General features: G+C 41.8%; 1 protein-coding gene across 1 annotated transcript in view; it reads right to left on the bottom strand.

Annotated features, from left to right (window-relative positions):
• The window catches only part of CABLES2 (Cdk5 and Abl enzyme substrate 2), a gene marked incomplete in the record, with an annotated part of 260612 nt that overhangs the window by 148589 nt on the left and 85573 nt on the right, over window positions 1-26450 (bottom strand). Inside the window, 1 exon segment of the mRNA XM_044090409.1 lies at window positions 7776-7890. Coding sequence (XP_043946344.1) covers window positions 7776-7890 — 115 coding nt within the window.

Below are 26450 nucleotides of genomic sequence, written 5' to 3'. Positions count from 1 at the left end.
TTCATGCAGATTATAAGGAGGAAAGGTCGCTCTATGAAACAGCGAGAGCCTAGAGTTAGAGAAGTGAAGGTAAAGGAGGAGAGTCGGAGGAGACTGTCATGCCACACGTGGGCAGAGCCAGGGTTTCCTGAGAGGAGACAGTCATGCCACATATGGGCAGAGCCAGGGTTTCCTGAGAGGAGACGGTCATGTCACATATGGGCAGAGCCAGGGTTTCCTGAGAGGAGACTCGTGCCACACATGGGCAGAGCCAGGGTTTCCTGAGAGGAGACGGTCATGCCACACACGGGCAGAGCCAGGGTTTCCTGAGAGGAGACGGTCATGCCACACACGGGCAGAGCCAGGGTTTCCTGAGAGGAGACGGTCATGCCACACACGGGCAGAGCCAGGGTTTCCTGACAGGAGACTGTCATGCCACACATGGGCAGAGCCAGGGTTTCCTGAGAGGAGACTGTCATGCCACACATGGGCAGAGCCAGGGTTTCCTGAGAGGAGACTGTCATGCCACACATGGGCAGAGCCAGGGTTTCCTGAGAGGAGACTGTCATGCCACACATGGGCAGAGCCAGGGCTTCCTGAGAGGAGACTGTCATGCCACACATGGGCAGAGCCAGGGTTTCCTGAGAGGAGACGGTCATGCCACACATGGGCAGAGCCAGGGTTTCCTGAGAGGAGATGGTCATTTCATACATGGGCAGAGCCAGGATTTCCCCGAGATGTGCTTTGAGTAGTGCTTTGAAATTGTGTGTTTGTTGTAGTAGAGGTTATATTAGTGGGGAGGTTATTCCATTTTTTGGCTATGGTATGGGAGTATAGAGCTTTGCCAGCAGTATTGTTGGCAGTTGTAATAGTGAAGAGAGGTTTATAAGATGAGCGGAAGAGGGCGACTGGTAGAATAATGTGTTAACAGCTGTTTTAGTGCTGGAGTTCTCTGGGTAGTTTACGATGTTAAAGGCACAGCTGAGTTGTTGGTGGGCAGGTAAGCGAGGAAATTCTAGCCATTGAATTTCTTTTAGTGCCTGGCAGTGGTGGGCTCTAAAGGGAGAGTTGGTGGCGAATTTGGCAACTTTATTATAACATGATTCTAGCTTGTCTAGGTCTGTTTTTCTAATATGGGTTAGGATTGATGCTGCATATGTAAGTGTTGATAAAAGGTGGGTCTGAGCTAGGGTTTTATTTGTGAGAAAGTTTTTGTTTGTAGAGTGTCCCCATTTTCTTATGAACCGTCTGGATTGTTTGTGATATACGAATACCAAAAGATAGGTTATTATCAATTTCTACACCTAGGAGTTTAGTATGGGTTGATGGTGAAATTATAGTGCCATTTCTGGATGTGACGGAGAAAGTTAAGGGAGTAGATTTTGTTTTATTAGGGATGAACAGGAGTAATTTGGTTTTGTTGGGGTCGAGAATGAGTTGGATGTCAGTGATCCAACTTTCAACAGCAGAGAATGATTCTTGGGCCAGTTTTTGTAAGGTGATAACAGATAGGGCTGTGCAAATTAGAGTAGAATCATCTACATACTGAATTAGTATGGCTTGTTTGGAGGAAGTATGTAGATTGTTTGTAAAAACAGAGAAAAGGAGTGGACCCAGTATAGAGCCTTGTGGTACCCCAATAGTGTTGGGGAGAGGAGGAGATAGCTCGTTTTGCGATTGGACAGCTTGTTTTCTGCCAGATAAGTAACTTTTAAACCAGGAGATGGTAGGGAGAGTGAAGGAAAGTGAGTCAAGAGCATCTAGTAGTTTGGGATGTGAGACCATGTCAAAAGCTTGGGCGAGATCTAAAAAGATAGCGGATACATAGTTAGTTATTTCTGTGGTGATTTACCTGTTTGGTGAATGATAGAAGAGCTGAGGTTGTGCTGTGGTGGGACCGGAAACCATGTTAAGTGAAGGAGAGAAGATTGTGTGAGCTCAAAAATTGCATAACTTGCAGGTGTATGCATTTCTCTAGAAGTTTGGACAGCAGAGAAAGTATGGCTATTGGCTGGTAGTTGGAGAAATCATAGGATTTTCCACCTTTGCGAAAAGGTATGATGTAGGCTTATTTTCCAGAGTTTTGGTGCATAAGTTTCCTGAATGGACCTGTTTATTAGGATCGAGACAGGATATGATAGGGAGTCAGCTGCTATTTTCAGAAAGTCAGCAGGTATATGTCTGCTGCAAGTGTGGTAGGTTTTAGACAGAAGAGGAGTTTTTTTTAATTTTAGATGTGTGGACAGGAAAGAGAGTAAAGGCTGGATTGTTTTTTGGGTGTATGATAGGGTTATTTTTAGAATTGTTTCTAGTTGTAGCATGAGGGCTATTAGTATTAGATATTTGGGTTGACAGAGTTTGGATTGAGTTAATAAAATGACAGTTAAGCTGGGAAGCTATATATTTGTTGTTACTGGGGATGGAGGGGGCAGTGGTGGTAATTTTACCAGGTTTTAGCAAGGTGTTTATGCTGTGCCAGACTTTTTGGGGATTTTTTGAGTATTTGTTTTGGAGACCTAGAAAGTAATTTTGTTTCCTAGTTTGGTCCGTTTTTTGGCTTGGTTCCTAAGTTGCTTATAGTATTGTTTTGTGACACTGGAGTGGTCTTTTTCCATTGTTTCCAGACCTTTTTAGTAGGGCTCTTGTGTCCCTACTCAGCAATGGAGCGCAGTTTGCTTTGTCTTTTACTTTCCTGATTGGTGCCATTGAACTTAGAATTGTAATGAACTTGTTGTTGAAATAATCTACTGCTAGAGCTAGGTCTAAAGTTCTTAGAGGTTCCCAGTTACAGTGCTTTAGAATGCTGTTTAGGTTGTCTGGGTTTAGATTGCGGTCATCCCTGATTTGTCTGTAGATTATAGGCTTTGGAATATTGATGCGTTTCCTTAGGAGGAAAGTAGGGTGATTATCACTAAGTCTGTCTGGTAAGCAGCCAGTCTGATAGTGATGTTTGGGGCTGTTCACCAATGTCCAATCAATAATGGTTTGTTTTTGGGTCTTTTTGTCTATTCTGGTGGGCTCTAGAATTAGTTGGGTAAATCCATAGAGGTTAATGTGGTGGACAGGGTTGCTGGAGTTACAGGCTAGCCAGTCGGTACTTGGGTCACCTAACATAATTGTTTCTCGAGGAGAATTCTTACTAAGCCATTGAAGAATTTCCTCTCTGGAAAGAGTGTTATTTCCAGGAGGAATATAGCTGTAGAGGATGTCAATTTTTTTGTCTACTTAGTGCTAGGGTAGAACCTATGGTTTTTGCATTTTGGGAATACTGGTAAAGGGGTATGGAGTGGCTGGAGGTTTAGCGTGTCTTTGAACAGAATTGCTACCCCACCACCCTTCCTACCTGTTCTATCTAACCTTATGATGTTGTAACCTGCTGGGAGAATTTCTTCGCTGGGGATATGTGGTTTTAGCCATGACTCGGTAATACTAAGTATGTCAGGGGGAGTAGTGGGTTATAAATGAGTGAAGGTCAGGAAGGTTGCTGCAAATACTTCTGGTGTTAATATTAATGATTAGTAGATCAGATTGCGTTTTATTGGGAGGGGACGTGAATTGGGGTCCTGGGTTTGAGTGTATGTCACCTGCGATAAGGAGTGTTATACTGAGAATAAGAACATGCTTAGTAGTGTGCATTACGTTTGAGAGGGATACGTAGACTGCTTTCCTATTATCAGCAGTTGGTAGGTGGGTCTTATGTGTGTAAAAGAATGCTACTGTTAAATAACATTGAGCAGATTTTAACGTTTATACGGGTAATGGTGTGCAATACAGTGTGTGTTGTGTGACAAGAGGTGCTGTGTAAGTTGGTGTATGTATGGATGCAGTACAGGTTAAGGATGGGAGTGCTAGTAAGAGCAATGGTAACAGGATTAGCATTATAAGGGTTTGGTAGGAGAAGGAAGATGTAATGAATGAGGGGAGGGGGTGGGCTTGGAATCTGAAAAGTGGGTGAATAGGTGGTGAAGTGCCTTGTGGTGTGATCAATTAGCCGAGACAGTTTATTGGTGCTGGTGGGCAGTCAGGTGACTGTGGCTAGGTATAAGTGTAGGGCCCAGCTATCATGGGGTAAGAGAAATCAACAATCAGCCAGGTTACAGTTTATGTGGGGAGCTTTTCCAGGGCTGCTACTGGGTTTAGGCATACATAGGCTGTTCTTCTAGAAGTAGCGATAGCATCCAGGTTTGGTGAAACAAACTAATTTAAGGGGCTTGGGAAAGGCTTTGAGAGATGCAGGATTGAGTGACAGTCATGGGATTCCAGGGGATGCTGGCGTTCAGACGCAGCTTGCTTGAGAGGGGTTACAGCCCAAACACTAATTACACTTAGTTATGCACTTCAGTTAAAAACTTGTATGCATACTTTATAGCCTCAGTTTCTGCAGTTTTATGTAGAGGAAATTTAGGGGCTGTGTGCCAGTAAACCGCAATGGCAGAGACCTGGGACATTAGTGGCACAGCAGGAGGCAAGACAGCTAGGCTGGCGAGCACGCTACCTCTAGGGAAAGCTCAGCTAAACTACATTTTAAATCGTAACGCATTCTAAAGTGCCTAACGTAGTCCCCATTTGTTTAATGGGAAAATCTGAAATACCACAGTGGTTAAACTATAACCTTGGTCCTTTACCCCACTCACACAAAGTATATCGCTTACCAAAAGCGGCCACTTGCATGTTAATATGTGTAGCCCTCCCCTCTAGTTTGTTAGTAAAGATTTCACAGTGTTACAATATCTACAACTTTTGCTCCCTTCATACATGTAAACATATTGCTTTCCCACTGAAAGCAGCCTTCATATATCACTATCCCCCTCAAGGTGTTATCAGCAATCTAAAGTACATTACTGTTGAGAAATAATCTGGGACATACAATCCCACTGTAAGCAGCTATCAAAATGTTATGATCCACTCCCAAGAAAAAAAAAATTCAATTTGCTCAATCCACTCAGAGCAGATATACTAATTGGTCACCTGAAGTAGCATCAGCAGAGTGTACTAGGTAGCCCGTCAGCAGAGTGTACTATGTGGCCCGTCATGGACCTAAAGTCCTAAGAGGCAATCAACCACCCCCACTTCTGAGAACAGTATTTTATTAACCAATTTCTCTTTTTTTCTGAGAACAACTTTCAATAATGCATGCCAATAATAATGCCAAGGAACAACAATCTTAATTACTAAATTAAAAAAAATTGAAAGAACAGCTCTTTAAGGCAAAGTTAAGAAGCACTCAGTGTCCTGCCAATTTTTCTTAATTTTAAAACTGTACCTGTAGAAGAACTTTATGCCATCTACTTTAATGTCCATTCATCCTTGCAGTCTCTTCAGAACTTGCTGACAACAGATCGAAGAGCTTAACTCCAGTAGATCTAAGCAGCAGAGATTAAGTGCTTATACTACACAATAACAGGTCATGGCAAGCTGTGAACGGTTACTTTGGGAAAGGGAGAGAAGAGGGACTATTCTTGTTGGTGACATGCTGTCTTACTTCTGGGTTGGTTGGGGATGGGGGCACAGTTTAAGTACAAATGTTTTGTTAGTACACTGACTTTGAAGAGTAGAGGTTCTGATCCCGAGTACATCCCAGGATTTCATTAACAGCCAATGCACAGAGGAAATGGTGAGAGGGGGATGGAAAGGAGCAGCCAATGCATGCTCTCCCACTCCAGGGGCTTGGTGCAGGCAAAGTCACAATGCAGAAATATTTTCTGCAAATGCAGCTCCTGCAGTATGGATGCAGGTGGTAAATACCTGCCAACGAACACACATCACCCTTGCCTGGTATACCTGGTGTACAGAAGCATGCTGAAAGAGAATCAGTAGGGTGGGCACTGCACCATTATTTCTGGTCTTGGCGGTTGTTTAGGAGCATTCAGAAAGTAGTTGTTTAAAATCTTACCATAACAGTATGCCCTTCTAGTTCTTTAATAAAGGGATTCCCTACCAAGGATAGCCCAACGTCCAGCCAGTGTACCAAAGCCTTAGAATTTTGCAGACGCCATACATAACACTTATGCTCCCTGCTCAAGGTGCATAAAGATGATGTATGGATGTACACACCTAAGAACCAAATAGTCCCAGGTGGAACAGTCCTAGGAAGTAGGAGAAACGACAAAAAAGGAAAACAGTAAAGCAGAAGGGGGAGGATGGCATAAACACTGCAACAGTGAAGAGAAGGACATCTACTGTTATTGTAAGATTTTACACAAATGTACTATGTCCTTCCATATCACTATTGCAGTATTCTTTACAAAATGGAGAGTAGAAAAGCTCAAGAGGAAACTGAGAAGGGGGAAGACCCAGCAGAGTAGTCAAGATACACATGCAGGATAGCTCTGGCAAAGCCAGCTCTTGCTCTAGAAACATCCAATTCATAATGCTTAGTGAAGGTATGGACAGAAGTCCAAGTAGCAGTCTCAAGGACGGAATTGTATCCAATCCTTTGAAAAAAGCACCAGGGGAAGCAACAGCTCTAGTAGAAGGAGCCTCTACAGAGGCAGAAAGACCTTTCACATGAATGGAGTAACAAAAGGGGTAGATTATGGATTCATAGATATTCCAAAGCCACAGAGTCTCTTTACCATTTTTGCTTTGTTAATCCCTCCTTCAAAGGGCAACCTCCTTTCTCCAGGAAGGCCATACTAGTCAGTCATCCAGTAAATTTGAGGATACCCATCCAAATATCTAGCCTATATTTAAAGAAAGACAGTTTATTCCAGAAGTATGGGTGGAATTGGGTTATAAACCTGTTCTTCCACTGTGTTTTATCAGTTGAAGATTTAGGCCTTTGGTTTCAGTAGTGGTGGAGATTTTGGACTTGTGGAAAAAACAGAGGTCCAGGACAATCTGATATCTAATGGCACAGTTAGTTAAACAGGCACCTCAACTTAAGAGGGTTAAATAAAGGGATAGAGCTTCCAGCCTCTCTTGGTACCTCAGGCACTTTACGCTTGTGATCTTTTTGGTTTCACGTTGATAGACATGCTTTGTGTACAATGCCGCTGGATCATGAACCCTGGGGGGCCCCGCGGAGTGGCGGTGCTGCTCACGAGCCCCCGCGGAGTGACAGCTCTATTTATCCCTACCTGCTGTGAGATCTTGGCATCAGCAGATTTAGAGATGCAGGGGTATGGAGGGTGAAAGGGGATGAAAATCCCATTTATTTTCTTAGTCTGATAGTTTGAGCAGTCGATGGTATAGTTTCTTCAGAATGAGTTTTGACCAAAGTTTTTTCATCTATCATATGTGGGAGAATGTGCCCCCCACACCACCTGCTAATTATATATACAAACTCTTGAGATCACACATTTATAAGGGGATAATATTATTTAACATATAAAAGGCATTCTCTACTTTATAGAGTGTACACTTTAGAAGTTGCATTTTCGAACATTACTTTTGTTTAGTTTTAGTAGACATCATCATCAGACGATCCCGATGTTGGCCAACTACTAACTGTTCGGTGAGTTGGTTTACGATGAAAAGCAGTTTCGATTGTTAGTACACGATTAAATGCTGTTCGATGGATATTTTCTTCGATTAACCATAGACCCAGTAAAGGCATACGTACATATATACAAATGCAAGTATTTGAACATGTAAGACATAAGTGATTAAGCAGCTGTCATCCATAAGGAAACTTTATAGGTTCAGAAGTACTACACTAGCTGCCCTTGTGGGCTATTTTAAGTCTAGCCAATTTCCCTCATTGAGAATCAAATCCTGCACCTCTGTCTGTGAGGTAAACACCTTAGTCATTATGCCAACCCCCAATTATTTGTCTTGAAATGAATGCTACATACCTTTCCATCTGCTCCTCCCATTTCGACTCCCTCTAGGCCAAGGACCGTTGCATCTCCTGCTGCTGTTGCAACTCCTGATGGATGCTGTAGCGCCTGTCCTTCCGGGATGATGTCACTGTACAAAAAACATTCAGTAAGAAAGTTGCATGTTCACTACTTACATTACTTCTTTACTAGATGGCTTGATGTGTTGCAAATTTGTGTTAACATATGGCCTCCCATCAGCACCAAAGGATAGCTTGATGGAAGCCAGACACAGTACACCAAGGCAACAATGGCCTTTCTGCTCCAGCGAGTTGAAATCCTGTACATTGTTAAAATATTTTCACAGTTTATATCTAAATGTGCCAACTTTCCCTGTACTACTTTAAATTCCTTTCAGTGAACATTAACAGTCTCCATTTATACCATTACTAGATGCATACACAATGGTTTCTGCACTGTGTACCAGTGCTTCTGGTATTTTTTTCTTATAGATCACCTCTCTCGCGCGCTCACACACAAAAACACACAAAACAAAACTATGCAGGCACTCAGCTGCAGCCACTGCAAAATCAACACTAAGCTATTACCCACTTCTCATTCACCCAAGCAGGATATCAAAACAAAGCACAGCAAGTGGAAATTGGAAACTGAAATGTACGAAAACTGGCAAAACACCAAGTATCCCCCCCCCCCCCCACAAAGAACATCTGTGCTATACTGAATGTCAATTATACACAGCATTTATAACTTGCCCAAACAAAATTGCTGTTTTCCCATGTAAGAAAACAAAAGCAACATTTTGCAAGAACCTCCGCACTAAAGGCCGAACAAGTTGCTTTATCTTACAACATCTGTGCTGCACTATTACTCAGTGCAATATTTATACAGTTTCAAATACAGGGCAGAGAAGTACAGATGGTTGTAGGTGTCAAACATTCAGATAAGGCAAATGATGCAGCAAAAACACTTCCAGGGTCTGTCTCTATAGTTTCACGTACAACATATACACTTGTTTGTGTCTTTCGGCTTTTCCTGGTTAGGGGTCGCCACAGCGGAACTCCGGTCCACTAATGACTGGCAGTAGATTTTTTACGTACTGGCTTGCCAGGCCTAACGCACAACCTTCAACGAAGGAAAGCCCATTCACGCATGTCGCTACACAGAAGACGCTCTAACTGAGAATCGAACGGGCAACGTCTAACTGTGACACTAATTATTCAATTTTATTTATTTGCTTGTCTTTGTTGACTGGAAAAAGTCCGACAAGGCAAAACCCATTTTCAGCAGAGGCCTGGGAAGAAAAGCTCCACATTTAAATTACACATTACGTATATTTATAATTGCAGGGTAAAAACATCTCTACATGAGCTCATTTACATGATTTTAAAATATTTCTTGCATGAATATAACATCAACAAAAAAACAAGAGAGAAATTAACCTGGTTAATCAGGGAAAAGATTAAACTGGACATTTGAGTTTAGTAATAATTTACAGACAGTAGAATGCAGCTTAAAAAGGATGAGAGATATGAAAGTAGAAGTTATAGAAATGAGCAGGAAGGTAAATGGACACCTGAAGAATTGCAGTCAAGGGTTGGGTTGTGAGAGGAGGACTAAGTTTAGGAAATTAGTGCAGAATGAGGAGGAGCGATGTTTGTGTCTTTCGGCTTTTCCCGGTTAGGGGTTGCCACAGCGGCATTCCTGCCCGCTAATGATTGGTAGTGGATTTTTACATACCGGGTTACAAGCCCTGACGCACAACCTTCAACGAAGGCACGCCCCATTCACGTATGCCTCCACACAGAAGATGCTGTAGCTGAGAATCTAACGGGACAATGTCTTGCTATGAGGCAACAACACTACAGCAGCACCACCACTGCAGTCAATGAGGAGGAGCGATAAGGTACTAAAATCGAGGGAAGCAAAGTGGTTGTAAGACTGGAGAAAAGGACTCTGAAAAAGCTAGCCAAGTGAGCAGGAAGAAGGGAGAGATCTTTGGCACAGGTGTTGTTTAAGCAAAGTTTTGAAACTATTTAATAAGTTTTCTGTTTTAACTGTTTGGAGATTTCCTTCCAGAGTTTTGACACATAATGGGAGCAGAGAGTCTCCAGCAGTGCTGAATATCTTACTGACACCTAGTAAACGTTTACTGCTAGAGTGAAGGTCTCTATTGGGTGAAGAGTACAGTCAGGTATTTTGTAATGCTGGGCAATTATTAGTTATGAGTATGTCAATTGGTTTTATAATTCAAGGTAGTTTAAATTGTTTTGATTGAAGGCAGTGGTGTGGCTTTATAAGGATGGCTAGCTACAACTGTTGCTATTTTGTAGTAGCAGGAGTCTAGTGTCATTTTATACGTGGTATTGATATTTCTAAGAATAGCAGAAGCATACAATAGAAACGGAAGGAGGTGTTTCTCTGCTACGGTAATCCTTGCTTGATCTGTCAGTTAGTGTTTAGCCCTATAGGGGGACCAGACTTTTTGGTGAGTATTCATGATGGAATGAAGTATGTGGTGATCAGTTTTGAGACAGCCATCTATTAAACACCAAGCAGTTTAGCTTGGCTTAAGGTTTCTATTTTTGTTTTATTACTTGAGGTAAGACAATATCAAATCCATGTTCCTGGTTAAGGTGTTCTTTTGGAGTAAATAGCATTAAGCTTTTTTTTTTTTTTTTTGGCAGCAAGTTAGAATTTAGTCATATTTCAAGGTCAGTGAATGATTTTGGCCTGATTTTCTGTAATTTTGTTGCAGATGGGGCAGAGCAGATAAGGGCTGAATTGTCAGCATATTGTACAATTGTGGCAATTGGTGTAGCTGTATCAAGTTTACTTCTGAAAATATTAAATAGAAAGGGCAGAGTACTGACCCTTATGGAACACCAACAAAGGTTAGCTGAAATGTTGAAATTTTGTTTGTTTTGCCATTTAGTTATTTGATGACTGTATAAATAACTGTGAAACCAGGAGAGGGAGGGGTAAGTGAGACCTAGTGCTGCAAAAGTTCAGAGCAGAGCTTTTAGTCGACACTGCAGCAAATCCTTTGCAAAGGTCAAGGAAAAGTGAAGTAAGGTTGTCCTCATTTCTGTATTGGTTTACTATGTTGGTGAAGTTCAGCAGGGCAGAAGGACTGGGTTTGAGCCTGAAACTATGCAGGGTATTGGAGAGAAGGTTGTTTGGTTATATGCTTCATAAGCTGAGAGTGAATGCATTTCTCAAGTATTTTAGAGAGGGGTGATAAACTACACACCTACTGCTATTCTAACTCTGTTGAAATACCGCTTTTGTGAAGAGGTATAACAATGGATTTTTTCCACATGGCTACGACATAGCTTTCATTTACTGACCGGTGGATTAGAATTGAGACAGTGAAGGCTAGTGCTTCTGCACCTATTTTGACCAACTCAGTGGAAAGGTTATTGGCAGCGGAGGTTGTTGCTTTTTACTTGACTAGTAATTTTTTATGGTTGATGTTGGGACAGGTTGAAAAGTAAGACAGTGTGCTGCTTTTGGGAACAGATTATACTCAAAGGAACACACAACTCCATTTAATCCACACATGCAGGGCAAGAAAACACTTCTGAAAAGCTTAAGAGCAAAGACAACTTGTTAAAACAAGGACAACACTGATGTACACCAGAAGGTTTATAAAACCAAAGGCAAAATCTAATAAAAAAGGGATGAAAGTGGTGATCGTGCTTCTGTGAAAAGACAATGTATGGACACTTCTGCTTAATGTCCACTAAAGAAGGCGACAACGTACCTCCCCCAAACATCAGAATTAAAAACACTGTACACAATACAATTCCATTAAGAGGGGAAAGGTTCAGTGTGACATATACAATCCAACTACAAATAATCACATTCCTGCCTTTCCAATACATTTGGGTGCATAAGGCATTATTATGGCAAAATGTATGTAAATGCTTGTTCAAAGCCCATGATCACTAAAGGGGGAAAAAAAAAAAAAATTATGAGAAACCACAACTATATCCTCTTCTCAGCAGCATGCCACCCAGTCACGGTCATTACTTCAGGAAATCTCCAAAGAACAGTGAGAAAGCCGCCTTTCTCAGTAATCATCCATGAAAAAACTAGAACCCTGCATATTGATGAGTACATTGTATACCTTTGTAAAACCACCAAAAAACACCAACTTGCATCATAGTCCATGTTTGGCAGGTCACCTGATGGAATGACACTGCATTTCATATCCATTCTGCAGTCAAACAAACCACTAAGACAAGAATAAAACAATCAACCAAATAAGCAGGAGGAGGGAAAATTGCCAAACCGCAGGAGAGACAGCAAACCCCAAGAGAGACAGCAATGGAGGTGAGGGTGAGCACCTAGTGCTATGTTGACATTCTCACACAGCCGTGTTTCAACTGCTTCCTTCAATGAAGTCTCTCCAAATCTTCACATCTGGGTAAATCAGCAAATTGCATATTTACAAGAAGCAGGAACCTTCCAACGCTTTGTCCTCAAGGACTGCTGTGGTAAAACATCCTCTGGGTGTACAATGGCAATACAGCATGTTATGTCTAATAAAGGAAGCAACTGGAAACCATGTTTCTGCCTCAAATCTATCCTGATGAAGCCTTCAAAAAAAGCTGCAGTTGCAGCTATATCTCAGTGGAACTGGCCTTAAAAGGAACTGTTGATGATTGACTGAAGCACTACCACTCGGTTTTCACTTGAAAGCCTAAGTTTGCTGACAGAAGGCCTCCTGACAGCCTCAGTCACTTCTGAAATATCCTTGAATATGTCCAGTGGGAGGAAAGCACTATTTTAGATGCCAGTATCCAGCCTGAATCCATTATCTCCCCAACCCTGGTAGAACAGCCTGGATTAGGAGAGTTTCTTGTACTACAGAGAACCTGAGGTACCCAATGTACATCATCAGCCATAAATAGGCAATGAGAACGAGTCGGGCTTCTTTACTCCCAAATTCTGTGTTAAGTGGGACCATGGAAAATGGCAAGCAAACATAAAAGGAACTTCCATGCCACAAGATGGAAAATACATCCACCTTTACCTTCCCTATGCCCTGCTGCATCCTACAGAACAATTGAGTACAACATTCTCCTAAACAGCAAACCGGCTACTTTCCTGAGCACCTAAAGTCAGAAGAGTGAGAGCAGACAAGGCCTCTGAATCTCCAGAACAGCTCACTCATTTCTCCTGGGATGTAAACTTGACCTAGTGAGGAGCAGCTTTGCCCAAAGGCCCTCACAGCCAGGGAAACTGCTCAAAGCTCCAACTGGATGATGCAAAAAGTACAGTTGTGTAAACTTACCGTAAATGTAGATGTTTGAGTGTATTCACTGTTGCAGCCATCACATTCGGGTTATCTGCTTGCAGTAGCCCTCAGTCGGCCTGATTATCAAAGTCTTGGGTCCTGCATCGGTTGCTGTCTCATCTTCCGTGACGTCAGGTAGTCAGGGGTATAAAGCACGCCGCTGATGCCATTACATAATTTTTTCTTGCCCCAGATGTCAGGTGCCCCCCTTAATGGGAAGCAATTAAATACATATATATATATATATACATATATATATATACACACACACACACACACACACACACACACACACACACACACACATACATATATATATATATATATATATATATATATATATATATACACACACATACATACATACAGACATACACAAGGGTATACGTCCAACAAAAAAGCAAATACACCAAAAAGCTGCTTTTAAGTATAGTAAAGGAGAATAGAGGTATAGCCAAAAGAAGTCAGGGGGCTGGAGGGAGGGTAACCAAGACTGCAACAGTGAACACACTAGCATCTACATTTGTGTAAGTGTACACAACTGTACTATGTTCTTCGTGTTTCACTGTTCATCACATTTGGGTAGATTCCCAAAGCTAAGGGTGGGAGGAGGAATTTAGACAGCATTACGACCAGCTATAAGGCCCTGCAAGACTGCAGTGATAAAGCCAGCTCTGGATTTAGAGAACATTGGCAAATGGCAATGCTTGGTTAAAGTATGTACAGAACTCCAAGTAGTAGCTTCTAGGATGTCTCTTGGTAGGGACACCTCTGAGAAAGGCTGTAGAGGTAGATGCAACCCTGGTTGAATGGGGTCTAATCCCCTGTGGGATAGGTTTTCCATGGTACTTATAGCAGAAATGAATACAATGGTCTATCCATTTAGAAATGGTTTGCTTTGAAATAGCCTTCCCCTCTACCCCTGCAACAAATGCCACCAGCAGTTCAGATTTCCTTAGAGATTTAGTCCTGTCCAAGTAAAATCTAAGTTGTCTGTGCACATCTAAGGAGTGCAGTATCCATTCCCCTTTGTTCTGTGGATTAGAAAAGAAGGTTAGCAAATCAATGGACTGATTAAGAGCCACACTGGATACCACCTTGGGCATGAAAGATGGACTGGTCCTGAGGGACACCCTGGTCCGCATGAAAGATGATGAAAGGCTCCACTGCCATAAGGGCCTGTAATTCAGATACCCTTCTTGCTGAAGTGATTGCTAAAAGGAAAGCTGTTTTCCAAGAAAGGAATTTTAACTCTGCAGTAGCAGCTGGTTCAAAAGGAGGAAGAATGAGTTTTTCCAATACAAAATTAAGGTCCCAGGCTGGAGTTGGGGCTCTCCTGGGTGGTTTTAAGTTTTTGGCCTCTCTGAGGAACTGCTTGAACAGTGGATGAGAGAAGAGGGGTGGTTCCATGTTGTAATGAGCTGAAATGGAGGAGGCGTGAATTTTGATGGAGGAAAAGGAAAGGCCCTTGTGAAACATCTCAGTTAAGTATTGAAGAATCTGAGGCAAATTGGGTGCTGCTGCGGCCATCCCTTGAGTTTGGTTCCAGGCACAGAATTTTTCCATTTTTCAGCATAAAATTTTCTAGTACTAGGCCTCCTTGCCTCCAAAATGACATCCAACACTTGTTTACTGAGGGATGGTAATGGAGAGATCAGGTAATTAGCCAGGCTGCCAGGTTCATGGTTTGAAGCTGGGTGTGCAGAATCTGGCTCTCCTGCTGAGCCAGCACGGTAGTGGTCTGAGGTAGGTGCCATGGGACCAGCTGTGACACTGCGCAAGAGGGGGTACCAGTGTTGGTGTGGCCAGTCTGGTGCTATCAGTATCATCCTTGGTTTGCCCTGTCTGATCTTTAGTAGTACTTTGGAGAGGAGAGGCAGAGGAGGAAAGCCATAAACGGATAGGTTTTTCCAATTGAAGGACAGAGCATCCTCTTTCCAAGCTCGTCTGTGGGGAGTCCTTGCACAAAATGTTTCCAATTGATAGTTCTGCGGGGAGGCAAACAGGTCTATATCTGGTTATCCCCCATTTGTTGAACAACATGTTGAAAATCTTTGGTTCCAGTTTCCATTCGTGTGGGTCCATGAGATTTCTGCTTAGGTCGTCTGCCAGTGTATTTAGTTTTCCTGGCAGGAATTGAGCCTGTAGATGAACTTGGTAGCTCCAGGCTGTGTTCCACACAGCCATGGCTAGTCTGCAGAGAGGTTAAGAATGGCTTCCCCCCTGCTTATTTATGTACCACATAACTGTGGTGTTGTCCATCTTTACCATTAATTGTCCTGGAAGAATGTGGTCCTTGAAGGCTGTTAGGGCATTATGTACAGCTAACATTTCTTTTTGATTGATATGCAGGTGCATTTGACTTGGGTTCCATTTGCCCTGAATGCACTTCCCTGCCAGGTGAGCCCCCCATGCATAGTCTGATGCGTCTGTTAGGGTTTGGGCGGCAGGGGATAGAGTGAATGGTAGTCCCTTGTTTTGGTGGCAGGCCACTGTCCACCAAAGGAATTCTAAGTGTAGGCAAGGTATGATAGGAATCATTGCTTCTAGATCCTGAGAATGTTGACACCATAGGCTTTTTAGATACCATTGTAGTTTCTTCACATGCAGTCTTGCATATGGAATTAGTAGAATGCACGAGGCCATGAACCTCAAGGCTTGCAGTATTTGCCTTGCAGATAGCAGGGTTTTTGTAGCCACTAGTTTGAAGTTGTCAAATGAATTTGTTTCTCTGGCGTGAGGAAAGCCATCTGGGAAGTTCTATTCAAGCTTCCTCCCAGGAATATAATTTGTTGACAGGGTACCAGGTGTTATTTCTTTTCGTTTATGGTGTATCCCAGACAAGTTAACACCTTTTGTACAAATAAACCAAATAACCACTCCGACACCAATATCTACAGCCCAGGTACACAAAAATACAGTTTATTCACAAAAACAAATAACAGGTCAAGCGATTTCGTAATATCACTTCATCAAAACAATTCAAAATCACAACAACACAATCATATATACATTAAACATAATTGACCCTTAATCGGTAGTAAAATCCATTAAAGTGACAGCGCTTGATGATGACTAAAATCCTAAGTATATGAAAGAACTAGAATGTAAAACAGTGTGCAAGAAATCGAAATTGGAAAGACTAAAACAATATAATCATACGAAGAGACATAAATAATTCTAATTATTAAAGGGACAAATAACCAAAAATTCAGAGTTTCAAGGCCCTAAATTTTAACTCGTGTTTAATGCTGACATGTTCATTTAACCCAGGGAATTCACTAGCATTAAGTTGAAGTTGCCATCCAACTTTAGCCCTCAACAACTTGTTCCAGTCACCACCTCTAAAATCATGTCCTACCACTTCCAAAATCCCAAATTTAAAAAATGTGGAGGGAACAATTTAATGTGTTTAAATAATGCATTTTTCTCATCCTTTCTCTTGATACTATAACAATGTTCGGATATTCTTCTGCTCAATTTTCTCTCAGTTTTCCCTACATAAAATTGTCCACACTCCGAGCAAGTAGCTAAATACATCACCCCTGCCATGTTACAAGACCCCCCCCCATAAAGGTGATCTCCATATTATAAGGGCCCAGGTTAATTTTGGGAACTTCAATAATAAATCTACAATATTCACAGGACCCACATTTAGATGTCCCTTTTAATTTATTGTTGCTGATAGAATATTGATTTTCTAATAGGGATTTTAGATTACTGTTCATCTTATACGTAAATAAAGGCTTTTCACCAATTGTTAACAATTCCTTGTTCCCCTTAAACATAGTCCAGTTATTCTTAATAATTTTCTGGATGTTACCCGAAGTTTCACCATAAGTTAGTACAAACTAACCCTGCTTCTAATGCTATACATGATTGACAGAGACTGGCCGAAAAAGGAATGTGGTTTATTCCCTACTACTTCTGAAAGTGAAATGACGAATGTGGATACTAGGTTAGTGACTTTAGAAATTAAAATGCACAAAGTTCGTGCCCTTCAGTGCGATAACGTTTACCTGAAAGAAAGTATTGTAAAAAGGAGGGTTCCTAAAGGTCTTTGTGCCTTTAGGTTCCCTAATGGAATTAAGAAAGGCCAGGTGGAATGTGAAGAACTTTTAAAAATGTTTGATAGGCACGGCATTGAACTGATGGACTTTATTGTGAAAGTAAACAATAAAAGAATTAATGAACTGTTGAAAGAGATTGATGAAATCAATAGTTTGATTCTAAATGATTTTAATTTTAATCAATATTCTTTCAGATATAATATTATTTTTGATAAAGTTGAGAATGAAGTGTGCAATAATATAGAAAGAAAAAGAAATTGTTGAGAGAGGAGTATGACTACAAACACGGGTTGGCATATCCACTACTTAAAGCATACTTGGACACCACTATGGGTAATAATAATGTTTCTACCCCTATGGTCTCTTCAAATCAAAATGTTGTTAACAGACACAGTAGTAATGTTAATTCCTGTGATACTGAATACCCACCATTAAGGAGGTCAGAAAGGATTTTTAATAAAAATCAAGGTAGATCTGATAACCCTGACTTTTTAGGGGCCAGGGGGGAAGGGAGATTCCGATACAATTATCGGAACCAATCCACTCGAAAAAGAACAGTTACGAGTGAGTCAAGATTCTGAGGTGAACAACCTGTCTGAGGAAACCATTAGTTCTGCAGATGGACTTGTGTTCTTTTATAAGGGCTTTAAAATTTACAATTATGCAGGAATAGAATTGAGTAAGGATTTATTCCATTTGTTAATGAGAGGTTTGAAATTTGTTCCCTCTGTTAGAGAAGACGTTAGTAGAACCTCAATTGAACTAAAAATTTTTGTTAGAAAATTGAATCTTAAAATGTTAAATAGAGATAAAATAGGCATGGACAACCTAGAGAAAATGAGTGTGATTAGAAAGAAAAGTTGCTACAACCCCCCTTACTACCTATTTTAAGCTCCTTTGAAAGTGTATGTTCACAGGAAATCTATAGGTCCCTTAATGAACATAAAAATAGTGTTCAATTTGTCTAAGGATGAAAAGGTGTTGTTAGAGAAACTAAGGCGTGATGAGAAAGTTAGATATATGAAACCCGACAAAGGTGGTGGTATGGCAATAGTAAATAATGTAGATTATCATAATAAAATTTGTTGTATGCTGAATGATGAATCCAAATACGAATTGGCCTCAAAGAATGAAATAAATCTTTCATATAGGAAAATTAAATTAATGTTGGAGGATTCATTATATCAGGGGGTCATTAACGAAGAAGTTTATAATTTTTTGAATGTGGAATACCCAACTATTCCCATCGCTTTTGGCATCCCTAAAACTCACAAGGACTTGGCTGACCCCCCTTACCGACTTGTATCCGGTCACAACAGCATTACGCACCCCCTAGGAGTTTTTATTGACCGTGTAATTAAAAATGCTATAACCTCGGTTGAACATATATTAATTGATTCTTGGGATTTTTTAAAAAGAATTAAAAATTAATTCTACAAAGAGGATATTTGTTTTTCTACTGTGGACGTAGTGGATCTTTTTACGTCCATACCCCACGATCAAGGTCTAGATATGTTTCAAGATGTTTTAGTTGCAGAAAGTAATTTAACTGGTGCTATGATCAATTTTATTGTTGGTTTGATGGAGTTAATTTTGAAAAATTTTTTTACCTTTGGGGGTGAGTTTTTTAGACAAGTTAAGGGTGTAGCGATGGGTAATAGTTGCGCACCCACCTTTGCTAACCTAGTGATGTATAGATGGGAATCCATGTTTTTATTTAACACTTCCTTTAAGGACAATTAGTTTTTATACTTAAGAGTTTTAGATGATGTTTTTATTCTTTGGAAAAAAGAAGGGTCACATGTGAAGTTACTAGATCATTTGAACAAGGCATGTGACTATTTTAGATTTACTGGTTCTACTAACAATAAAAATATTAACTATCTAGATGTTATTTTATACAAGGATTCCATTACAAAAAGCTTCCAGTCTTGTTTATATAGAAAGCCCACTTTTTCTAATGATTATTTAGAATTCACTAGTAACCATCCCACTTACGTGAAAAGGAATATTGTTAAGGGACAGATTGTTAGGGTTTTAAGAATGTGTTCAAATTTTGATTTTGTAAAAAAAGAAACTCAACTCCTTTTAGAAATGTTCACAGTTAAGGGTTACCCATATTCCTTTGTCTCTCAGATTCGTGAAGAAGTTATGAAGCAGTGGGGTGATAGATATAAACCCCTATTAGGAGCGGATGATGACACAACATCTACTAAGCTGCAAATAGTTAATAACTTTTCGCAAACCATGGTACTAACGTATGATGGTGAAACTTCAGGTAACATCCAGAAAATTATTAAGAATAACTGGACTATGTTTAAGGGGAACAAGGAATTGTTAATTGGTGAAAAGCCTTTATTTACGTACAAGATGAACAGTAATCTAAAATCCCTATTCTAATCAGCAACAATAAATTAAAAGGGACATCTAAATGTGGGTCCTGTGAATATTGTAGATTTATTATTGAAGTTCCCAAAATTAACCTGGGCCCTTATAATATGGAGATGACCTTTATGGGGGGGGGGGGGTCTTGTAACATGGCAGGGGTGGTGTATTTAGCTACTTGCTCGGAGTGTGGACAATTTTATGTAGGGAAAACTGAGAGAAAATTGAGCAGAAGAATATCCGAACATTGTAATAGTATCAAGAGAAAGGATGAGAAAAATGCATTATTTAAACACATTAAATTGTTCTTCACATTTTTTAAATTTGGGATTGTGGAAGTGGTAGGACATGATTTTAGAGGTGGTGACTGGAACAACAAGTTGTTGAGGGCTGAAGTTAGATGGCAACTTAAACTTAATGCTAGTGAATTCCCTAGGTTAAATGAACATGTCAGCATTAAACAAGAGTTAAAATTTAGGGCCTTGAAACTCTGAATTTTTGGTTATTTGGCCCTTTAATAATTAGAATTATTTATGTCTTTTCATATGATTATATTGTTTTAGTCTTTCCAATTTCGATTTCTTGCACACTGTTTTACATTCTAGTTCTTTCATATACTTAGGATTTTAGTCATCATCAAGCACCGTCACTTTAATGGATTTTACTACCAATTAAGGGTCAATTATGTTTAATGTATATGATTGTGTTGTTGTGATTTTGAATTGTTCTGATGAAGTGATATTACGAAAGCGCTTGACCTGTTGTTTGTTTTTGTGAATAAACTGTATTTCTGTGTACCAGTTGTGTTCCTGGGCTGTAGAAATTGGCGTCGGAGTGGTTATTTGGTTTATTGGTTGTGTTTACCACTCTTACACCCTTTGGAGTTTACCTTTTGTACAAATGCCAGATGATTCAGATGCATGTCCTGGCTTTCTGCCTGAATTAGACCATCATCCAGGTATGGGTATATTTGAATAATTCTTTGCCTGCAAAATGCAATGACTGGAGCTAGGCACTTTGTGAATACCCTGGGCTCAGTAGATAAGTGAAAGGGCAGTGCAGAGAACTGAAGTGCATGCAGCCTGCTTTGAAGCGTAGGTATTTTCTGCAAGATTCCCTGATTGTGATGTACAGATAGGCTTCCTTTAAATCCAGTGTTGCCAAACGGGCATCTTTGCCTATCATGGGAAGCAACTGGTGAAGAGTTAGCATTTTGAAATTTTGGAATCACCAAAAACGTGTTTAGGACAGACAGGTCCAGGATAGGACGTCATGAGTTGTCTTTTCTGGGTACCAAGAAAAGTCTTGAGTAGAAACCTTGTCCCTTTTCCTCTTCAGGTACAGTCGGAATAGCCTTTAATCTTAAGAGAGAGAGTACTTGCTTTTGAGCCTCTGCCCATTGATTTGGGGGTAGATCTGGCCAACCGTTTGGGATTGGTAACATGTGGAAGTGAAATCTGTATCCTTGGGAAACTATGTTTAAAACCCATTTGTCCTGGGTAATGAATTCCCAGTTTTTTGCTTGAAGAGCAATCGTTCCCCCTAAAGGAGCAGTCAGTTGTGAAGTGCTTGGAAGTTTTAAAGTTAAGTCATTGAGACAGCTTACCATAGGGGGGAGTCTTACTAGTCCCTGATTTGGAAGTGGGAGCCCCCCACTGCTTAGTCCTGTGCGTACCCTGGGACTGAAGCCTGGGTGATCTGATGGTTCTGGGTTTGAACTGAGAAGGCCTGGAAGAGACAGGAAAGAACCAATTTTTTGAGGGCCAATGCCTACTAAATCTGGGAGGCTGCACTTGTAAGAAATATTTAACAGTTTGCATAGATTTAGCTTTTTCCTCCATCTTTTTAAGAACTTCTTCTGCTTTGTCGCCAAATAGGAGGTCCTGATTTAAGGGTGTTTCCAGCAAATTAGTTTTAACATGATCTGGCAAAGATTGCTCCTTAAGCCAAGCATGCCTTCTAAGTACAGACCCAGTGACAGCAGCCCTGCAAGATGCCTCTAGTGAATCAAAACCACATTGCAAAGTACGTTTTCCAACATGTTCAGCAGAATGCATTAAATCCTGTAAATCCTTATTTTCAGCACAATCAGGAATCAACATCATTTTCTGTTTAAGCAATCCAATAACATGCAGCTGATACTTTAACATATGGAACTGGCAAATTTAAGGCCCCGATGGCCAAGGTTGCAGAGGTGTATACCTTCTTACCCCATCTATCCAGGGCCCTGGAATTTCTATCAGAGGGGGGTAGGATTTTTGGCAGTAGTAGCCTTAATGCCCTTTGGTCCCTGTGAAATGGTCTCAGGATCTGCAGTAGGATTTTTAAAAAGGAACTTGCGAGAATCAGGAACCCTGTAATATCTATCAGGTTTTCTGGGAGCAGGAGGTAAAGAGTCAGGGGCCAAGCTAGATTCCAAAAAGGTATTGTCAACAATGTCCAGCACAGGAGGGATAGCTAAAGGCCTGTGCTGGTGTAGAAGTAAGAAATCTCTAAGCATCTTTTTAGAATCAGAGTAATCCTGGCTTTCCCAGTGAAAATGCTCCCTAAGAGTATGCAAGGTTTCACCAAAAGAAAAATCCTCTGGGGAGAAGCAGAGGGAATAATCCTCAGCACCAGATTCCTCATAAGTCGATAAGGGTAAACCCTGATCATCAGAGGAGACAGAAATTTCAGAATTCTGGTCATAAGCAAATTCCGGCCTAGGTCTCAGGGGGAAGGTTGGCTTCCCCTGATTAAAGTAACAAGGTCTTCAGCCATTCTTATTTGTTTTTTTAGGCATAGAGGCCTGACCATGTGGTCTGGGCGGTTTTCTAGGCATGGTTCGAGTTTTAGGCCTAGAAGAAGAAGATGGCATCTGTTTAATATGCAAGTCAGTAGGCCTGAATACACCCTCCGAAGCCGGTGCCTGCACAGCGGCTCCAGACCCATCCAAGGTAGAGACATCCGCAGGTTCTACAGTTGAAGCATATCGCGGCATACCGGACCTCCGAATGGGAATCATTAGAGACCTGCAAATCTGAAGTAGCGGGTATCAGGGGCTGTGAAAGCGCCTCACTGAGTACCGGTGAACCGGTGACTAGCTTAGGAGAAGTGTCGTCTGCAGCTTTGGACCTAGGCGGCCTGTCTCTGTCTATCTTGTGTTTTTTCAGAATGTCGATAGCCGGGTGGCTTCCCGAAGACATATCTGGATAACTGAACAGAGTACCAAAATATTTAGAAGCAAAAAGGTACCGATGACGAATAGTTTGTGGTTTAAATAAGGCACAAAACTGACAGTGAGGTACGTCGTGGTCAGGGCCTACGCAAGAAATACAGTACGAATGAAAATCTTTATGAGGTATTTGCTTTCCACAAGAAATACAATTATTGACTTTTACTGACATCGGTTTAGAGCAAGAAAAATGTTCACTAACTGGGTACTTAGCTTTAGTTGAAGACTTCAGCTCTGAAACCAACGAAAACAAAAATTTCAGGAGTCAGCCGACTGGCACTTGTGAACTGCTTCTGCTTTGGGCACCACGTCGGCTGCATGCTTTATACCCCTGACTACCTGACGTCACGGAAGATGAGACAGCAACCGACTTTGATAATCAGGCCGACTTGAGGGCTACTGCAAGCAGAAAACCCAAATGTGATGACTGTAACAGTGCAACACTGAGAACATGCTCAAATGGGGGTAGCATGAGCTTTTCCAACACAAAGTTAAGGTCCCAAGCAGGGGTAGGGGCTCTTCTTGGTGGCCTTAAGTTGTTGGCCCTTCTCAGGACCTGTTTGATGAGAGAGTGTGAAAAGAGGTTGCTCGGGGTTGTAATTTGCAGAGATGGCAGAGGAAGAGAAAGATGGACCCCTGTGGAGTAGGTCTGCTAGGGTAATCCAGGATGAGAGGTAAGGAGGGCTGTGCTGGGTCACCTCCTTTAGTCTGGATCCAGAAACAATACATTTTCCACTTGGCAGCATAGGATTTTCTAGTGCTGGGTCATCTGGCTTCATGTATAATGTCCAGGACCTGCTTCCTTACGTTGGCCACTGGAGGAGAAGTCAAGGAATAAGCCAGGCTACCAGGTCAGGGTCTGCAATTGTGGATGCAAGAACTCTCCCTCCTGCTGAGTCAGTAGAGTTGGAATCTGAGGGACAGAGAGGTGCCATGGAGGCAACGGTGACAGACCGCGCAGTGATGGGTACCAATGTTGGCATGGCCAGTCTGGGGCAATCAGGATTGCCCTTGGTCTTTCCTCCCGTATCTTGAGTAATACTCTTGTAAGAAGAGGTAGAGGGGGAAATGCATAGATTGAGAGGTTTACCCATTGGAAGGACAGGGCATACACTTTCCCGGCCTTGCTGTGAGGTTCCCTGGTGCAGAATTGGCTGAGCTGGTGGTTGTTGGGGGAGGCAAATAGGTCCACCTTCGGGGCACCCCATTTCTAGGTCACAAGGCTGAAGGTGTTGTGGTTTAATTGCCACTCGTGTGGGTCTAGGAGATTCTTGCTTAACTTGTCTACCAGAGAATTTTAGTTGCCTGGTAGGAATTGAGCTAGCAGGTGAATATGCATGGCTGTGTTCCAAAGGGTCATGGCTAGCCTGCAGAGTGGGTAAGAGTGAGTTCCCCCCTGCTTGTTGATGTACCGCATCACTGTGTTGTCGGTTTTGATTATTAGAGGGCCCGGAGAGAGTAGGGACCTGAAAGCTGTCAGAGCGTGCTGAACAGCTAGCATTTCTTTTTGGTTGATATGCAGATGAATTTGATTTCGGCTCCAGCGGCCATGAATGCACCTGCCATCCAGGTGTGCACCCCAGGCATAGTATGATGTGTCTGTGGTTAGGGTCTGGGCGGCATGGGTGTGTGAAAAGGGAAGTCCCTTGTTGTGGCTGCATGCCGCTGGCCACCAAAATCTTTTCTTAGACAAGGTATCATAGGTAGAATAGTTTCCAGATCCTGAGAATGTTGACACCGAAGGCTTTTTAAGTACCAATCAAGTTCTCATATGCAGTCTGGCATATGGAATTAGAAGAATGCAGGAGGCCATAAACCCAAGAGCCTGCAGGGTTTTCCTTGTGGATAACTGGGTTCTGGTGGCCAGCTGAAAGAAGTAGCCTGTCAGATAGGCTTGTTTTTCTCGAGTAAGAAAGACATCTGGGAATCTGTCCAGGCTTGCTCCCAAGAATACAATTTTTTGACTGGGGACTAGTTTGGATTTCTTTTCGTTGATTGTGTACCGCAGTGAGGTTAGTAGGTCCTTTAGAAATGTCAGGTGCTGCAACAGCTTTTCCTGACTGTCTGCCTGAATCAGGCAGTCGTCCAAGTAGGGGGTAAATATGAATATTTCTTTGCCTGCAGTAAGCAATGGCTGGAGCCAGGCATTTTGTGAAAACTCTGGGAGCAGTGGATAAGCCAAAGTGAAGTGCAAGAGAACTGATAATGCATAAATCCTGCCCTGAAACGTGGATATTTCATGCAAGTGTCTGATTGGGATATGCAGATAGGCCTCTTAGGGGTGGCTAACCAGGGATCTCTGGACAGCACAGGGAGAAGCTGCTGTAGGGTGAGCATTTTGAATTTTGGTACCACCGGGAAGGTGTTTAGAATGGATAGATCTAAGATTTGGCACCAGGTGCCCTCTTTTCTGGGTACCAGGTAAAGTCTCGATTAGAAATCTTGGCATATCTTTTCTGCAGGAACAGGCTGAATAGCAGGGAATGAACTTGGTTGTGTGCCTCTGCCCACTGGTTTGGAGGAAGATCTAGGAACCCTTTTGGGGTTGGCAGCTTGTGGAAATAAAATTTGTAACCCTGGGACACTATGTTGAGGACCCATCGATCGTTGGTGATGGAGGCCCAATTTTTTGCATGGGAGGCAAGTTTTCCTCCTAGGGGCAAGAGCAGATGGGCAGAGGTGGAGTTGAGTAGTCATTGTGAATTCTTTCCATAAGGGGGTGGCTTAGCACTCCCTGTTTTAGAAGTGGAGGTATTCCATTGCTTAGATCTCTGCATACCCTGAAACTGCTGTCTGGGGGGGGGTCTGCTTCCCCTAGGTCTAGTCTGAGGTGGCCTTGAGGGGGCTGGAAAGGACCAGTATTTTGAGGGGCAATGCCTATTGAATCTTGGAGACTGGACTTGCCAAAAGTCTTTAACTGTCTGCATAGATTTAGCTTTTTCTTCCATCTTTTTCAAAACCTCTTCTGCTTTGATGCCAAACAGATTGTCTTTATTCAGTGGTGCATCCAATAATTTTAATTTGACATGGTCTGGCAAGGTCTGTTCCTTAAGCCAAGCATGCCTTTTAAGTACAGAACCTATGACTGCTGCCCTGCAGAATGCATAAGCTCCTGTAATTCTTTATTTTCTGCACAGTCAGGGAAGGTAGATATTAAACAAGTTCCATAGTATGTTGCTGGTATTTCAGCATGTGGAACTGACAATTTAATGCTTTAATGGCAAGAGTTTCAGGTGTACACTTTTTACCCAATCTGTCTAAAGCTCGGGAATCCCTGTCCAAAGGAGTGGGATTCTTAGCTGTGGTTGCTTTTATTCCTTTAGGTCCTTGGGAGATGACCTCTGAGTCAGGGACTCTGTAGTACTGTCAGGTTTCCTGGGAGCAGGAGGTAGAGTATCAGGAGTTAAACTGGATTCCATAAAAATATCATCCACAACATCCATAACAGGAAGGATAGCTAAAGGTCTGTGCTGTGGTAATCTAAAAATTCCCAGAGTCTCTTGTTTGACTGAGGATGATCCTGGAATTCCCAATGGAAATGCTCTCTCAAGGTATGTAGGGTTTCACAAAAAGAAAAATCCTCTGGAAGAGAGGCAGAAGAAATGAATTCCTCTATCTGAATCCTCATAAGAAGATAACGGCATGTCTTCATAATCAGAAACCTCAGAGTTGGACTCCTGGTCAGATAAAGCTGCTGGGGACAGGTCTCTTTTCCTTTT

The sequence above is a fragment of the Protopterus annectens genome, chromosome 12.part0 (assembly GCF_019279795.1).
Source record: "Protopterus annectens isolate FY-2018-M chromosome 12.part0, PAN1.0, whole genome shotgun sequence".
NCBI lineage: Eukaryota > Metazoa > Chordata > Ceratodontiformes > Protopteridae > Protopterus > Protopterus annectens.
The sequence above is the reverse complement of the archived record's forward strand: the minus strand, read 5'-3'. Positions and strand labels throughout refer to the sequence as shown.